This window comes from Delphinus delphis, chromosome 8, assembly GCF_949987515.2.
Source record: "Delphinus delphis chromosome 8, mDelDel1.2, whole genome shotgun sequence".
NCBI lineage: Eukaryota > Metazoa > Chordata > Mammalia > Artiodactyla > Delphinidae > Delphinus > Delphinus delphis.
The window spans coordinates 64,212,864-64,231,615 of NC_082690.1; the positions used below are offsets into that span (position 1 = coordinate 64,212,864).

Below are 18,752 nucleotides of genomic sequence, written 5' to 3' on the forward strand. Positions count from 1 at the left end.
AGATATTTACAAATACCATCCGTCATGTTATGATGGCAAGCAGGCTGGGAAGCTAAAGGAAGAGCAATTTCTAAAAATGTTTAAAACATGTAGGTATATACTCCAAATAGAAACTAGGGTGCCTGTCAGCAGTTCTGATTCTGCTTTGTGACTTTATGTAAACACTGCATCTCCCATCCCGGTCCCCACAAAGCGGAAATTAGAAGAAAAAAAGAATACTTGAAGGAGCTGAGGGCTGCTGGGTACAGTAATTTCTAATTCAGGTTCTAAATATACTATTTCTTTTAATTTAAGAATAAAATGGTAAAATCACACACAATGCTTATTTCACCCATACAGTCTCATATAAAAAAAGTTGGGAACCTTAATTCCCAGTCTCTATCTGCCAACTCAGAGGCAGACTGCAGAGTAAGAAATGCCACCAGACTCGGGGGGGAGGGGGGAGCCCAGCAAAGTGGTTCCTGAAAAGTAGATAATGGGAGACAAAGACTCTGAGATCTAGACCTGTTTCTGCCTTGGCCACCGACACACCCTGGGATAGGTCAGTTTTTCTACCTGCTTTACCCAAGAGTTTGTTGGTGCCTGCCATCCTCAGCCTCACCCAGTTCAGGGAAGCAAGTATGCAAGCAACTCTAGTCCAGGTTAGACGGGGTGCGTGCGCAGGGGGTGTTCTCACTGGTCTTGCTGCCACAGAGTAGATATTCAATTTGTTTGTCTAAGCCCCAAGCTCTAACAAGTCATAATCTACCAATTTCTGTTCGGTTGGCACAGTCAATCCAGACCATTTCCACTGGGACCAAACTGCACATATGGTGTACAGAATTCCTCTTGCCTCATTCACGCCAGTCACTCCCCAGGGGCCACATCCTATGCCCCATTCTATCAACCATACCTGGATATTAGCTCTGAGTGAACCAAACATCTACCACTACCTCTGGCCAGACGTGACTGTGTGCCACACTCCACTGGACTCAGCCTGGTAACGCACAGCCCAGACCTCCAGGAAGGAACTAGCCCGATCCCAGGGTAAGATGAGCATCCTTCTCATCACTATCCATTCTAGCGGCTGAGGTTCCAAAGGCCAAATCCGCCCAACTGAGATTCAGCAGGAGGGGCTATGAAGGGTATGTGGCTTTAATAAAAGAGGTTCTTCTAGGACATCAGTATCCAGCCTTGGCCAAGACCTGAGAAGCCCTGGTGAGGGTTGTACAGCTATCTGCCAGCTCTGGAAGCTTCTACCCCACCACCGGGAGGAAGCTAACATTTACTGAGTGGCTTTTTGCCAGGCACTATGCTAAGCACTGACATATATTATCTCATTTAATCCTCACAGAAACTCTGTGAGATAAGTACTATTATTATTTTACAGATGAGTAACCAAAATGTTAGAGGGCATAAGAAAATGCCCTGAGATCTCACTATTTGGTAAGCAGTTAAAGTTTGGCCCAGATTGTGCACCTCTATGACTGTCAGAATCATGATGATAATCATTGACATTTGGCAGGAATCCTATCCAGGACACAGGTCACTAGGTGTCCTTTGATGTTACCTTCCAGTGAGCCCCATTCCCTTAGCAGTGCTCCCCGACTCACCTGCTCAGGGTCCCTCGAGGGGCCTTAGTGCCTCCAGCTCCGTGGGTGATACTGGAATTCTTGTTGGCAGTCATGGTCATTTCTGCTCTCTGCAAACACAGAGCCCTGCAAAGAAGACAAGACCTATAAGCCAAGTTTCCATGGGCAGCGAAAAGCACCTCAAACATTTCCAGATGACCTCCAAAACTGCCAACAGGGTTTCTGTGGTGGTTAGCAGGAACCACTTTCCCACATATATTTAATTTCATGTGTTACAGATTAAGAGCCTCAAGGGATCCCTGATCTGGGTTGGGGAAGAGTCTGTGAGCTAACAGATAACTTATCACTTCACAGAAAATGATTTTAAAAACTCCATTTCCATCCTGCTTCGTCTCATTTCTTAAGTTAGAGTTTCCCAAACTTCTGGCATGCCATACAGCCTTTATGAATTTTACCATATTTGCTTACCTCCTGAACAATCATTTATTCAATGTTTTTCTTTAATCAACTTGAAACTGACTTACTTTTCTTAAAATAGTTAATCTTGTTCTAAACAATTAATCATTGACAAATATTTACTGAGTGAGCACCCATGTCCTAGGCACTGCCATCCAGCAAAGAATGAAACAAAGTCTCTGCTCTCATGAAGCTTACATCCTTATGGAGGGAAACAGACAATAAGCAGGCACAAGTCATGTGTGTGATACATAAGTGTACATTTGTGTATAATATGTATAGTGATAAGTGGTAGGAAGAAAACATGAAGCAAGGTAGAGGGAAAGTGAAGAAGATTTGTTTTTTAAAATAGGATGTTCAGGGAAGAACATCCTGATAAAGTGACATCTGAGCCAGAAACCACAGTTATGAGTTATCATATTTTTAACATTAAAATATGATAAAATTAATATACTTTAAGGTATTTAAGTATTTACAAAGTGAAAAATGTCTGTACATGTACCATATACAGTTAGCTAATATAGTAACATTATTTTATGCTAAAATAATAAAAGGAAGAAAAATGTTAAAACTTAAGGGTACATCCAGACTGGAAATTGTCTCCTATTTGCAGATGGTATTATCCTCCATGTAGAAAATCATAACAATTCCACTAAAACACTCTTAAACTAACGTATAAAGTCAAGCAAGTTTGCAGGATACAAAGTAATATTTAAAAAATCAATTTTCTTTCTACATACCAGCAATGAACAATCTGAAAATGAAATTTTAAAAATTCCATTAATAATAGCAGCAAAAAGAATAAAATACTTAGGAATAAACTTAACAAAAGAAGTGCAAGACGTATGCACTACAAACTACAAAACATCACGGAAAGAAATTAAAGAAGATATAAATAAATAGAAAGGCATCCCAGGTTCATGATCGGAGAACTCCAAGTTGTTAAGATGGCAAGATTCCCCGAATTGATCTACAGACTGAACAGAATACTCATCAACTGCAGAAATTGACAAGCTGATCCTAAAATTTTGTGGCAGTGCAAGGGACCCAGAGCAGTCAAAACCATCTTGAAAAAGAAGAATAAAGTTGGAGGACTCGCACTCACCAATTTCAAAGCATACTACAAAGCCATGGTAATCAAGACAGTGTGCACAGATGTAAGAACAGAAATAGAAATCAACAGAATAGAATTGAGAGTTGAGAAATAAACCCATACATTTACGGTTAATTGATTTTCAACAAGGATGCTAAGACAATTCAAGAGGGAAAGAAGAGTCTGGTTTTTTTTTTTTTGCGGTATGTGGGCCTCTCACTGTTGTGGCCTCTCCCATTGCGGAGCACAGGCTTCGGACACGCAGGCTCAACGGCCATGGCTCACGGGCCCAGCCACTCCGCGGCATGTGGGATCTTCCCAGACCGGGGCACGAACCCGTGTCCCCTGCATTGGCAGGCGGACTCTCAACCACTGAGCCACCAGGAAAGCCCAGAATAGTCTTTTCAGACAACTGGACATTCATATACAAAAGAATAAAGCAGGACCCTTATCCTTATACTATACAAAAAAAAGTAAAAATGGATTATAGACCTAAATTTAAGAGTTCAAATGACAAAAGCGAAGCCTGGAATACAACATAGAGGTAAAGCTTTGTAACACTGGATTAGGCAACAGTTTCTTAGATATGACACAAGCAACAAAAGAAAAAAGATATAAACTGTATTATACTAAATAAAAAACTTTTGTGCTGTAAAAAATACCACAAGAAAGTAAAAAGACTCCCACAGAATGGGAGAATTATTTGCAAATCATATATATCTGCTAAGCAACTTGTATCTAGAATACATAAAGAACTCTTCCAACTCAATAATAAAAAGACATAATCTAATTTAAAAGTAGACAAACAGAACACACCATTGTAAAGCAATGATACTCCAATAAAGATGTTAAAAAAAAAGTAGACAAAGAATTTAAACAGACATTTCTCCAAAGATATAAAGTTGGCTAAGAAGCACATGAAACAATGTTCAACATCACTAGTCATTAGGGAAATACAAATCAAAACCACAGTGAGGTATTACTTCACACCACCAGGATGACTCCAGTCAAAAAGATAAAAACAAGTGCTAGTGAGACTGTGGAGAAACGAAAACCTTCATTCACTGCTGGTGGAAATGTAAAATTGTGCAGCCACTTTGGAAAATACTTTGGCAGTTCCTCAAAAAGGGATACATAGAGTTACCATAAGACCCAGCATGATTCACCCCTGGGTATACAGCCAAGAGAAATGAAAACATGTCCACACAAATACTCATACCAATGTTCATAATAGCCAGAAAGTGGAAACAACTCAAATGTCCATCAGTGGACGAATGCATTAACAAAGTGTTGTATATCCATAAAATGGAATATTATTCAGACATAAAAAGGAGACATTCCACAACATGGATGAACTCTCATGCCATTTTTATGAAATGTACAGAATAGGCAAATCTGCAGAGACAGAAAATAAATTAATGGCTGCTTAGGGTTGAGTTGAGGGTAGGAGAATGGGGAGTGACTGCAATGAGTATGGGTTTTCTTTTGGGGGAGTGAAAAAAAGTTCTGAAATTAGATAAACAGTGGTGATGGTTGCATAACTGTGAATATATTTTAAAAATGAATTGTACACATAACACAAGTGAATTTTATGGTATGTGAATTATATCTCAATTTAGATGTTAAAAAAAACTTAAAAAAAATTTTAAGTCCCTTGGAGAATAGATGTGAGAGACAACAGTAATTCACAGTATCTCTAATGTGAATGTGGACTCTGTTCTGGGCCAACAGCACCTTCACAGACGCTGAACAGTTCAGGAACAATCTCTCACTCTGATTGGCATTCTCATCACACTGACCAAAATGAGTATGTTTGGATGTGGAAGTTAAACATATTTATTTATGGCCACTAATGACCTTAATCCTGGAGGCCATCTTACTTATTATCTTGGTGCAAATAAGTGATTGGTTTCGATGATAAAAAATAAGCCAGACCCTAATTCTTGATATCATTTATAATTCTTTCCTAATTTCAACATGAAATGCACTCTCTCTAATTTCCTTACCTTTATACAATCTCTCAAGGTTGTCGTTTTGGTGATGGTAGCGGTGAGTGAAGCGGGAGCTGGAAGGGAGGAAGAAGCCCGTAGGTGCTAGCAATGGTGATAGCAATGAAACATGCCCCACGATGCTTTTAGAGAAAGAAAACAAACCCTGAGCCTCATTTTTATCCTTCATGAAAAGCCTTCCCGGGCTTCCCTGGTGGCGCAGTGTTGAGAATCCGCCTGCCAATGCAGGGGACACGGGTTCGAGCCCTGGTCCAGGAAGATCCCACATGCCGCGGAGCAACTAAGCCCGTGCGCCACAACTACTGAGTCTGCGCTCTAGAGCCCGTGAGCCACAACTACTGAGCCAGTGTGCTGCAACTAAGGAAGCCCGCACACCTACAGCCTGTGCTCCAGAACGAGAAGCCACCACAGTGAGAAGCCCGCGCACCTCAACGAGGAGTAGCTCCCGCTCGCAGCACGCAAAGACCCAATGCAGCCAAAAATACAATAAATAAATTTAAAACAAAAACAAAGAAAAGCCTTCCCTACCTATTGAGGAAAAAATCTTTATAAACTTAAGTATATAGCATAATGTTAGTATGAGGAGAAGGAAGAAGGGGAGTCAATCCTGCCACCAGAGCACCTGTGCACACCGGCTCTGGTGAGATATTCTTTACCTGCACCAGCCAAGGGCCAAGTTAAGTGCTTGGCGTATGGCTGTGTGTGTTAAACAGAAAGAAGGGAAAGGAGAGGCAGCCTCTGGAAGCTTTCCCAGACCAGTTCTCAGGGTCCTTAGGGAGCACAGTGCTACAAGGAATCAACTTGCTAAGCATCAGCTTTCAACTGTGCCCATGGTAACAACGGTCACAATAATCATCAGAACCCATCATAACAACACTGGACATGCTCTACCAGCTCCAGGGCAGGCCCTCAGGGAAAGGAGAGAAGATTTGTGGAAAGACCAGAAACTGAAATATATTAAAAGAACATGATGAAAAATATATTCTTTCCTTCCCTGAATTTCTGATCTAAAATGCTCTGAAATGCAATCATATACTTGAATATGAGAACACAGAGCCAACTTAGTCAGAAGGAAGAATGTAGATAGCTGTGATTTTTGCTTAGGCCAAGAAGAAAAATCCTGTGAAGATGCAACCAAGAGAGGAGTGGGTCAAAACTACCAGGCCCACGGCATTAGCCCTTGGTCACACTTCTGCAAGAACACAGCTGCTATTCTCAGCAGTGGCCCAGGAGTTGAGGCATCTTGGGCAGGCACTGCTGAGAACCCCAGGAGAGCCTACTAAGTCAGAGATGCTTACTTGCTGTGCTCCCTCCCACCTGCTCTCTCTAGCCAGGTCTACCAGGTTCAGGGAATAATCCAGCGGCCTGAGGAACTAAGGACCAGGCTAACCCTTTACACCTGAAGCGCAGACTTGAGCACTCTGCATGGCAGGCTTCCTGGGGGACACTGCTTCTCCCAAGGCCCTAAAGCCGCCCCAGGCTCCCATCTGTGCTTTCAGCCTGATTGCTTGGCTAGTCTGGCTGCAAAGAGAGAGACACTCCCAAGGAAAAGAAACACCCACCGGGAATAGAGCAGAGAAGCCAAGAGGATGAGAGGTGTTTTGCTAGCTCCCAGGCCCATCAACGGCAAAAACTACATGTTTGGAAAATGAAATTGTTCAATTAGCATCTACCACCGATCACGAATTGCTCAAAACCCCAGCTCTGACAAATTACAGGCAACTATCTGAAGAGTTACAACCCAGAGAAAGGAACAGAATAAGGTACCACTAGAACTTCTCTACAAACTCTGCATCGAGACAGAGACCACAGTCCCAGGTTCTCAAGTTGCAGTGAGAAGGACACCCAGCCTGGAGTCAGCCCAACCCTGCCTCTAGCAACTGCTGGCCAAGGGTCATCGTACACGTGAGTTTCGAGGACTCAACATTCTCGCTATAAGAGCAATAATAATGACATGACCTACCTCACGTGATTCTTATTCTGGCACACTGAAGCTTAATAAACCATTTTTCTTCCAGATCATGCTTCTCTACGTATTTGGAAGGCACCCTCTCCATTCCCAAGCTAGATTCATTTTTCAGACTCCCCGGCACTGCCATCCAATCCATTTACTCTACGCTAGGCACTGTGCAAGGTACTAGGATATGAAAATGGACAGATACAGTCCCTGCCCTGGAAAAGCTAACTGTAAAGGGAGAAAAGTGAAGGAAAAAGTGGACTCTATGAAGGCCTTATAGAGAGGTGACATTTGAAAGTAAGCCTTCACCTGTTTGTTACCCATGGTAAAGAGGACTTAAGAAAAAAAGCAAAGGCACATTTATTATCAAAGGTGCTGCTAGATTCTTTATAAAATTATAATAGCTAAAGTTATAAGCATTTTAAAGGATTAAATCATTTAATCCTTGTGACAACCCTACGAAGTGGGTACTATTATTATTTACACGTTACCAAGGAAACCAAGGTACAGAGCAGTTAAATCGCTTGTCCCAAGTCACACAGCTAGAAAGTGGCAAGGCAGGAATTTGAGCCCAGGTGGCCTGCACCAGCGCCCTTGCGGCTCTGAGTCAGCACTCTGCATGGCCTCCAATCATCTTGCATTTCAGCTCTCACCATCCCATGACGTAGTGATAATACAGGCCCAATTTTCCAATCAGGAAATTGAGATTGAGAGAGATTAAATGATTGGCCCAAGATCACTCACCTAGTGAAGGAATAGGGCAGGACAGTGGACTCAGCTCTGACTCCACTGTCCACTTACTTTTCTTAACATTGATGGGGCTGCTTGTTAAAAATGCAGAATCCCAGGTCCCACCTCCCCCTCTTGAACGGAGCCTAGGAATTTGTATGTTCAGGAAGCACTTCAGGCTAGTGTTACACGCCTGTAAGTGTGAAAACTTGAGTACCACAATGTGCTGAGGACTTGTAAAGGTATGAAGGGTCACTACTGACCATCCTCCCAAGAGTTTGCCCAGCTGTGAGCAAATACAAGATGGACACTCGGTCCTCTTCCTCCTCCCACCCCCCCAGCTTCTTCCACCTGCACAGACCCACCGACCCTCAACAAAGGAGAAGGCATGTCACAGGATCCAGTGAAAGCATTATCAATGTCTGCTCTAAACAGTTCCCTCAGTCTTTGTTGTACTCTGAGTTCTCGTATCTCAAAACAGCTCTTCCTGCCACCCACCCCTGGTAGCTAACAACCGCTTTCCTCACTTTCCCCTCACTTCCAAACTCCTGGGAAAAAAGAGTTTATACCCGAAGATATTAACTGGTGGTTTGCAAGAGCAAAAATATGTTCCATTTGGTTTTCCCTTCATTTTTTTAAAAAAAGTTGAATTGGTTATCAAACGTTTTAAACATTGGGTGAGTATAAATGAAATGCAAATAAAAATTCAGATTCTGGCTTCTCTTGAAAAATTAGAAAACCTGCCATCACCGTCTGCATTTCTATATGGCAGCAGTTGGCAGTCCAGTTAGATGTAGCAAGCTCTCTCCGATTTACCACTGTCCCTCCCCACCCAACGCCTACAGGCGGCCAGCTTTGCTCAGCTCTGTGGCCTGACTCTCCCAGTCAGCAGGTGAGTGCTGCGTCCCACGTCCCGGCAAGGAAGGGGTAGGGGGCACTGCCCTGGGAGCAGCCACACAAAGCCTCCTGGAGGGCTGGGCTTGAGCAGTGCAGGGAGGAGCCTATGCCGGCCGCTTGAAACCCTCCATCTACTGCCCTCGCTGCCACTGGAGGAAAGACCCTCTGGAAGGCTCCCTGCTGTCACTCAGGCCAGCCTGCATCTTGCAGCTGTCTCTCCAGCTCCCTCAGTGCTCCCTCTCCCTACCATCCAGTCTCATCACCCAATCCACAGATGCTCTGCCCGGGTCTGAGAAGGGATCCCTTAGAGGTCAGTCTCTGAAGGGAGCTCCTTCTGAGGGGTGCCCAGCCTCTAAGAATGGACCTTCCTATCCTAGAGCAAAAAACTGTTTCCCCTCGTTAAGTGATATTTCTAAACGTCTGTATGGTACTTTTCCACAGGCCTAATTTCGGACGTGACAGTATGCCTCGCCCCTGAGGAGGAGACATTTGAGCCCTGAGAGCGCTGAAGAACAGATGCAAGTGTTTGGAGGGAAGCCTCCCGTTCTGCTGGGGTTAATAAGGTTGCCACTGAGAGGAAACACAAACACTGCCCAGCACCCTACTTGTCTGGTCTAGGTAAGAAGTCAGGAGCCACCCCCCCCCCACCCGCCGCCGGCAAAGGAAACCTCTAAAGCACATGAGAGAATTTCTGCCCACGTCGACATTCCACTGATCTCTTAAGCAATCTCTGGTGCGGAAGTAATAGCTTAGGAAGCAGCCCAGAGGGAAGGAGAAGGTGAGAAAGGGAACGGAACTCTGTGTGCCCCGAGAACCTGGCTTCAGCCCAGTCCGGCTCCGTACAGCTGTGGTCTGACTGCCCTGGAGTCAACCGGCTACTCACCCTGCCCAGGGAACACCTACCAGACTGTCCTCACCCCCTCACTGACTCCCTCCTGCTGCCCGTGGTCATCTAGGCCCTGCGGCAGGCCGAGCAGAAAAGGATCAGACTGGCAGCTCCCCCAGAGGAGGGCCTACGTCTCTCATTTCTTCCTCCAAGAGTCTCGGCAACCAGCACTGGCACCGCAAGTTTCAGGGAGGGTCATCATTAGAGAGAGTTCCTTTTAAGTACCCAAACGAGAGTTCTCGAAAGCGGGAGCGTTTGATTCTCCCTTTCTCTCCTGCAGGTGTCCTTGGACTGGGCCAAGGCGGGAGGCGCCTCATTTACCTTTCATAGCTCTGCCTGGACTGACAGCTCAGGCTCTGCTGTCGCGGCTCACCTGCACAGCCTTCCTAGGAAATTCAGCCATCCCACAGGTCCCCTGACATCCTGGCCCGCTCTGCCCCACGCGGCTGAGAAAGCTGTAGGGCAGTGCTAGCTAGTTCTTCTCCATGTTTTGAACAATCCTCAGTACCTGGCAGAGACTTCTGCACATAAAAGACAGGCAAATAAACGTTAACTGATGGCAAAAGAGGGCCCCCAAGGAGTCAAAGGCCAGGAAGACACAGGGCCCTAGAAATTCTAGCACTGGCCATATCCTTTAAGGTGCACTCTTCCGCTCCCCGAAGTCATGGCTGCAATAAATCCAGTGAAAGGGAGGTTTCCAGCTGTAGGTGCCACCCAGTTGGACTGTCACCAGCAGGCCTTTTCCTCCCAGCCCTCAGCCAATCCTGTCTACCTCAGGAGTTTCAATCTCCTCACAAGTGCCCCTATTATCTTCCAGGGTCCTCTTGCGGTAACAGTTCTCATCCAACACACCCATGAAGAAAGGCTGCTCCTGGGAAACCTGCCTTCACCTCCACGCTGGCTTTCTCCTCCCCCACCCCTCTTTTCCCCGCTTCCTTTCCTGACTCATTTCTCACTGGTTATCTGCCCACAACCTTGTCTTTGGTTCTGCTGTGCCTAAAATCAAGGGGTTACACAAGGGAAAGGGGAGAAAGTGGGCTCAGAGGTTGGGTGGGTGGGTATCAAAAGCTGTAGAAAGGGAGCCAGGAAGGTTTTTCTCAAGTCTGTCCCCTAATTCCCTCCAAAGTTCCAGACCCCTTTTCTCCGTCGGCACTTCTACATACCTGGTACCTTGGATCTTTTCCATTCCAGCCCCAAGCTCTGGGGCTCTAGGTCCAGAAAGCCCTTTGAGCAAAAATGTTGAGGGGATTATGAGCCTGGTCAAGTGGAGAGGAACCAAGATTTGTTTTGCTGGGAGATCAGAAGAATTGCTGGGGGTTTTTACAGGTCCCTGTGAGGCTGAAATCTGTCTCAACCAGTCACAAAAAAGATGATTTTTGTTGTTGTTGTTGAATAACAACCAGAAAAAAATTAAGCTCTCTTTCCATCTCCTGACTGTCCACTTATCACTCCCACATCCTCTTTCCCAACTCTCCTCCCCAAAGAGGTCTTTAAGTTTGGGTTTTCAACCTCAACCATTTTCAATCCCTTTTCCTGCCAGATGGTCCTTCTCCAGTTCAGTACAGATTCTGTGGAGGTTTGAAGTTGGGTTTAAATGTTTCCTGAAAGCCTAAAATGGGGTGAGGGCTTGTTAGGCAATTCGAGGCCAAAGGAATCCTGGTTGCTTCCAAGACAGTTTTAAAAACCTAGACATGGCTGTTTCTGCCAGTCTGGAAACTCAGCCTCTCAGCGAGCGGCTTAACCCAGCTCTGCCAGGACGATGGAGCCCGCTCTGTCCATAGAACGGAGGCCTGCCCCACAAAGAGCCCTGCCCTCTTTCACCCTTGGCAAGAAGAACCTGGTGGGTCCTGTACACATGGTGATGATTCCAAGGCCACAGACCTATCTCACACCAGTGCCTTCCCTCTGCCAGTCACAGCAGACTAACTGCCATTTCCTACACATGCCAGGAGTGTTCATGCCTCCAAGCTTTTATTCAACCAATTCCTTCCATCATCAAGTCCTCCACCACCATTCTTTCTTAAATATCCAGTTCAAATGTTGACTTCTTTCTGAAGCCTTTCCCAATCCTACGTCTTGACCTCATTCTCACCCTTCCCATGCTCTCCAGCCTAGCTGAACTCAACCTGACTGATGGCAAGATGCCTGCCCTGCTCCAGAAAAACACACCACCCACAAGCCAACTTTCTCAGAAGAGGACTAGGAAATAGTAAGGGCTAAAGGGACTGGGCAAGTCTCAATGCCTCCGTTTTCCTACCTGTAGTATAGGAAGAATACTCTACCTCTATAATGAGAACTTGAAGACCAATGAGAAGCCATGTATAAAAAACAGAGGATACTCAGAACCAAGAGGGAACATACTTGAAGTCTCTGGCTTTCCCCCAACTCTCAGCCTCAGGACTTCTTCTCTTGTCCTCACTCTCTTAGCTCTTACTCTGTTTCCTATTTCACTGAGAAAATAGAAACAGTCAGAACAGACCCTCAATAAACTACCACCATCACATTTACCCACCACCAGCAACAGGGCAGATCTTGTCACTGCTTCTGCTCAAAACCCTAACATGGATCCCAATCACTAAAAGTAAGAGCCAAAATCTTCACCATGACCTACAAGGTCTTCATCATCTAGGTCTCTATGAGATCTCTGACCTCATTTCAACTACTCTTTCCCTTTACGTTTTCCCCACCAGCCACACTATCTCCTTATCATTTCTTCAAATACACCAGGCACATTCCAACTCCGGGCCTCCAAACCTGCTGTCCCCTGTAACTAGAACATACTCCCCCAAGAGAGCCTGCTCCCTCATCTCCCAGGTCTTTGGTCAGACATCATCATCTTAGTGAGGCCTTCCCTAGATCACACTAAAATTTAGTGTTAAGAAATTACTACTAGGGACTTCCCTGGTGGCACAGTGGTTAAGAATCCGTCTTCCAATGCGGGGGACGCAGGTTCGATCCCTGGTCAGGGAACTAAGATCCCACATGCCGCGGGGCAGCTAAGCCCATGCGCCACAACTACTGAGCTTGTGCTCCTCAACTAGAGAGACCGCGTGCCGCAAAACTACAGAGCCCACGCACTCTGGAACCTGCGTGCCACAACTAGAGAGAGAAAACCCACACACCACAACTAGAGAGAAGCCTGCACACCACAACAAAAGAGCCTGCATGCCTCAACGAGGACCCCGTGTGCCACAGCCAAAAATAAATTAAATAAATAATAAATAAATCTTTTTTTTAAAAGAAAAAATTTTTAATGAAAAAACATTTGCCACCATTTCAGAGTGGCTCTACCCGGACAGAGTGAGCAGGCTGGGGGCTTCACTGTCCAGGCCCATCTTCCAAGCCCACCAGCCTTCCCAGTTCAGAGTCTGACCTACCCTCAGCAAGCACACCCACTCAGAAAATTGAAAAGTGGGCCACATCCTATGAACACCCAAAAGATTCAGGGCAGGGGTGGCTGCAGCCCCAGAACAACTGAAGTTGCTCTCTGCAAAGATTGCAATGATTTTCCTATTATAAAATGCAAAGATCCTTTCTCTGGGGCTTAATGAATCAGAGGACCTTCCTTTCCTCGTGTCTACTGTTTGGGACACTACTGATCAGCCCTCTCTGAAGCACTGTAATGTAGTTAACTCTCAATCTGGAGTACGGTCTCTGGGGGTAGCATTTTACCATCTGCCTGGAGGATCCTCACGCTCATCAAAAGAGGGCACAGGTTAAGAAAGGTTGGGGGAATATTGTCAGAGAAGTAGAGAGAGACAGGTGTGGCACCTAAGACTTTTATTTGTTTACGTACTTGAAGCCTCTGAGGGCATCTTCCCAGCCAGGCCCCCATGCTACTGTGCTATACTCTGGTCCTTGCCCTTGAGCAGCTCCCCATCCTGCCTGAGACAGACAAGTAAAGAAAAGATTCTGGCACATTGTAACAAGAGCTGTGATAGATGTATGAACACAGAGTTCTGAGAGCAAGGAGAAAAAACACCTAATCAGATGGACAGGACGGATGTAGGGGAGGGCTTCTGGAGGAGACAAGAAGTAACACTGGGCTGAGTCTTGCAGGACTTGTGGAAGATAAAGAAGGCAGAAGAACACTGCTGCAAGCAGAAGAAAAACCATGAACAAAAGCCAAGGAGATCTTAGAGCAAGAACAGGACACAAAGGGCAATAACCATAGTGGAAAACATTGATAAATCAGACTACACTAAATAAGAACTCTGTTCATTAAAAAATGCCACTTAGAGAGTGAAAAAAGAACCTTTGGAGTGGGTACACAGGTTACAGAACTCAGCAGATTAGGAACATTAGATACACAGAGGAAACTTATCAAGAAGTAGAGTAACTCTCAAACTGCAGATCTTGGCCAGATCATTAGGGCTGAATTTCCCTTTGGATAAAAGTGTCAGTTTTGGAAGGGAGTAGAAGAAAGTGCACATACACAGCCAGGCTCTGCTAGTTCTAAGTATGCATTTATCTCATTTAATCTAGCTGTCATTATCTCTATTTTACGGATGAAGAAACTGAGGCTCGGACTTCCCTGGTGGCGCAATGGTTAAGAATCCACCTGCCAATGCAGGGGACACAGGTTCAAGCCCTGGTCTGGGAAGATCCCAGAGCCACAACTACTGAGCCCGTGCACCACAACTACTGAAGCCCACGCACCTAAAGCCCGTGCTCCGCAACAAGAGAAGCCACCGCAATGAAAAGCCCGCTCACCGCAACAAAGAGTAGCCCCCGCTCACCGCAACTAGAGAAAAGCCCGCACGCAACAACGAAGACCCAGTGCGGCCAAAAATTAATTAATTTTTAAAAAAGAAGGAAACTGAGGCTTAGGCTAAGTAATTTGCTCAGGGTTTCACAGTAAGTGGCAGACCTCAGAGTCTAGAGAGGTTGGCACTGAGCCCTCTAATTGACACCAGAGCACATAAGTCCTCCGGTCTCTGTCATATCTTGTGACAGGAAGCCATCCTCCAACCCAAGCGTGCCCCTGCAGCCCAGCTCTGTCTGTAAAGAGTTAGAAACGGATATTGGCAGTAGTCTCATGCCCGGCCCCCAAATGCTTGGTGTTAAAATCCCATTTTTCTTTAAGCCATCTAGTTCAGAGGGCCCTGAATCAATTAAAAATAAACGTAAGAGATGCTCCTCTCTTGCTGTTCTTCAAGTCTTTTCTCCTTATCATTCTTCCCCACCTAGGGGACCCTGGTCAAAGAAAGGCCTTCCCCTAACAATGCAGTCCAGCTGGAGCTGAGACTGAAGGTAAGGGGCATCTGTCTGTCCATCTATCCAACTTCTTTAAGGGTTATGATGGGGACAGAATTTGCCTTTTTCCTTCTTTAAATAAAGCAAGTGTTACTTGGCTTCTGTGGTTCTCAAACTGTGTGCTGAGGTGCCCTAGAGCACCGCAGTGAACTCACAGGGGTGCCACAAGATATATATTTTTTAAATTAATTTCTTTTTTTATTGGGGTATAGTTGTTTTACAAGTTGTGTTAGACGATATTTTAAATTTTTGAGGGAAACAAGACCAATATCCAACATTTGTTTGGACACCCCGCGAGTTCAGTTTTAACATTAGATTGCACTACATTCTTTTCGATGATGTCATTTCTTTGTGAAGCTGGGTTTTCAGCAGCTGCTGTGATTAAAAAGCAATAACCGTGTGAAAAGCAATGTGGAACAGGAAATGGGATGGCAGTATTCAATCTAATTCCAAGATGTGAGATGTTGTGCAGTGCCCAGTACATCCCATAAGTTAGTAACTGTGGTTATTTTAAGAATGAAATAAAAAATGTTTGTAATTGAAATTGATGCACAATATTATGTTAGTTTCAGGTGTACTACATAGTGATTTGATATTTGCATATATTATGAAATGATCACCATGATAAGTCTAGTAACCACCCGTCCCCATACAAAGTTATTACAATATTATTGACCATATTCCTTATGCTGAATATTACATCCTCGTGACTTATTTAATATATAACTAGAGGTCTATACCTCTTAATCCCCTTCACCTATTTCACCCATTCCCCCAACCCTCCTCTAAAAATATTTTTCCTTTCAATTTATATACATATATTTTTCAAATGGCTACTCAGTTATCAGGATATAAGCACTTACTAAATTGTTTACACCTAAACACTTAATAAAAATAAGGTATCTCTTTTGGCCTCTGGGCACTGTGAAAAATTACTAAAACACTAAAGGCCCACGAACTGAGAAAGTTTGGGAACCTCTGGTAGCAGGTGTTTTTTTAAGTCTCTGTGTCAAGGAGTCAAGGAGGAGCTCCCAGGGCAGGCCCAACCCTGCCCCAGAAGCCGGCGGGCAGCTAGCACTCAGGCCTATGGACGGCACACCCAGGCTTTCACTGCAGCTGACAGAAGAGCTGCCCCTCTGCCTGAAGAGATGAGGCTGCACAGTAGCTCCCTCTCAGCCCAGAGGCTGTGCACATCTGCCTCAGCTGTACCCCAGGCTCCCGGGCTCCCCTCTGAACTCCCTCCCTGAAAAGCTCTATTCAGTATGGACCTCATGAATAAAACCCAAGCCAGCCCAGAAGCCAGCAGGGGACTTCCACACACACTCAGACTTGGGCAAAGTCCACAAACCAAACCATTAATCCACTGAGGGAGGGAGGGATGGGAATCTGGGAGACGGCTTCCACTGACAGCCCATCCACTAAAAGGCCAACTGGGTTTTTTGGGTGAAGATTTACATGAAAATAACGCCTTTGTTCCCCAGGGGTTTCTGGCCCTATATACTCCCTCCCTCCATTCTTCCCTGAAGTCATAATCCTCTGTTGGTGACATCACAGCTGTTGATACAATAGCCAACTGTTATGATGTCACAAGACTCAACTTTGTCATTTTCAGTGGGGAGTGGGGTTAGAGAATGTGACAAAGGGCTGGAATTGAATAAGGTTATAGAATTGGAATTTGCTTTTTCATGCTAATTTCCCTGGTAGCGAAGGGCAGTGACTCAGAAAATGAAAGGCAAGCAAGCCACTGGCAGCAAGGCTGTGTGTAGATTCATCTACACCAAGGGGAGAGGGATGGCGTTAGGGGGGCTAGGGCAGAAAGGAGACAAAAGTTTTCAATTCCAGGATTAGCCAAATATGAAGATGTTCTCAGTCTGGCCAAGTTCAGGACTTTCTCTTTCCATTATCCATCATCTGAGCCCAGGGTAAGCAGAGAAAAGCTGAACTGCAGGAAAGGCTCCAGGCTGGAATGTTCCCTGGAAATTAATGTTTGGGATACTGCATTGGGTTCTGGACTCTACACTGTCCAAGGGATAGGCTCTGTTTGGACTGCATCCTGAGGACAGTGACCAGAATGGAGAGGGCACTCAGAGGCATGTCACAGGAGAAATGACTACAGGAACTGAGAGTGTTTACCCTGGAGAAGAGAAGGCTGCGGATGGGGGAGGCGGATAATTGCCTTGAGAATTCTGAAAGGCTCCCATGTGAAGAAGGGACTACATATGCTATTTATGGTCCCCCAAAGAGACCTCAGACAATGAGAAGATCCAGAATGGCCAATATGAGAGAGAACTTTTTATTCTTAAATTCCAGTTAGAGACTATAAGTTTTTTTAAATTCTTAACTTCTTACTTACAGGCGAGGCTCTTGAGGACAAGACTGTCTTGGTCACTTTAGTGTATACCCCAGAATTTAGAATAAGTGGCACATAGTAAGAGCTTATTAATATTTGTGAAATAAATGAACAAACGAAGCAAGGACAATGGTCTGCTGAAGTTGGTGCTTACTCATTCAATAAGTAGTTTTGAATCCCTACCACATGCCACTCACTCAGTTAAGATGCTGGGGATACAAGGGTGAAAGAAGCGGATAAGGTTAGTCTTCCCTCTCCCCCTGCTTTGTAGATTAGCACAGATGGCATGTAAGGTCCCTTCCAATATTGAGACTCCTTGATTTTTAGAGATGACTAAAATATTTTAAACTGAGAGCAAAGAGGACCCCAAAGGCCATAGATAAACCCTACCTACCACCGCTGCTGTTATTCACAAGCCTGGAAATCTAGACCAAGCTAAGGTTGCCTTCTCGACTGGGGAGGGGCCTGATGCTGAGACAGCCCTGTGCTGGGCCAGACCAGACCAACCAGACTGGGCGTTTTATCAAAGCCTCCCAAGCACCCTAGACAAGACACAGTAGGCTCTCATGTGAACCTGGGCTCCCTCAGCCCAGCAATAAGTACGTATAGTCCAGTTAGGTAATATGAGGTATTTCAGATACCCTCACTTCTCTAAGGAACTTAAAATTTCCCCAACAGCCTCAGGGCAATTATCCTTCTAGGGGCCATCTGAATGACAACATAGTCACTACAGAACAATTTTCAAGGAGATAATTCCAAGATCTTCTAGGCTGTGCTAGGGATACAGGCTTGGTTCCAACTTCTGAGGGCATAAGAGTACAACTAAAGGTAATGAAACAGATGATTTGACAATAACGATATACAATATACCAGAGACACAATACACACAGACATTATCCTCTTCAGGGTAGTCCTTAGAGGCCTGAATGTTTATTCCAATACATTCTCAAAACATTCCTGAAATTCCTGTTTGGAAATTGCCCTCAGAGACTTTGGAACATTATCTGAATTTTCTCTGAAGGAAAATCTGCATCCTTCAAGGGTGCTAACTCATTCAGAGCCATGTGGCAAAAAGGGTGCAAACGAGAGAAAAGCATCTTGGGTCAGAATAAGCAGTATCTGTCAAGTATACTGTGGAGCATACTGTATACTGATCTCAAAGGGGATGCATACCGACACTGTCCCAAATCTCCACTTTTTAGAGTACAGCTGTATGAGTTCACAGGGCTCTCTGAGTATCTAATAAACCCCAAGAACATCCATAGAAAACTTCTAAGAACATGAACTTCTGTCTACCCTTTTAGGATGTTCACAAGCTCCCAAAGTTCCTCCATAGACTCACTGTAAGAATCCTTGTCCTGGGCTTCCCTGGTGGCGCAGTGGTTGGGAGTCCACCTGCCGATGCAAGGGACACGGGTTTGTGCCCTGGTCTGGGAGGATCCCACATGCCAGGGAGCGGCCGGGCCCGTGAGCCATGGCCACTGAGCCTGTGCGTCCAGAGCCTGTGCTCCGCAATGGGAGAGGCCACAACAGTGAGAGGCCCGCGTA

General features: G+C 45.2%; 1 protein-coding gene across 3 annotated transcripts in view; it reads right to left on the bottom strand.

Annotated features, from left to right (window-relative positions):
* DENND2B (DENN domain containing 2B) overlaps nt 1-18,752 on the bottom strand; it is a 110,242-nt gene that overhangs the window by 52,052 nt on the left and 39,438 nt on the right. For all 3 annotated transcript variants that reach the window (XM_060018448.1, XM_060018449.1, XM_060018450.1), the window contains one exon: nt 1,593-1,697. In XM_060018448.1, the coding sequence (XP_059874431.1) occupies nt 1,593-1,672 (80 nt within the window). In that variant the 5' untranslated portion in view covers nt 1,673-1,697. The remainder of the gene's footprint in view (nt 1-1,592; nt 1,698-18,752) is intronic.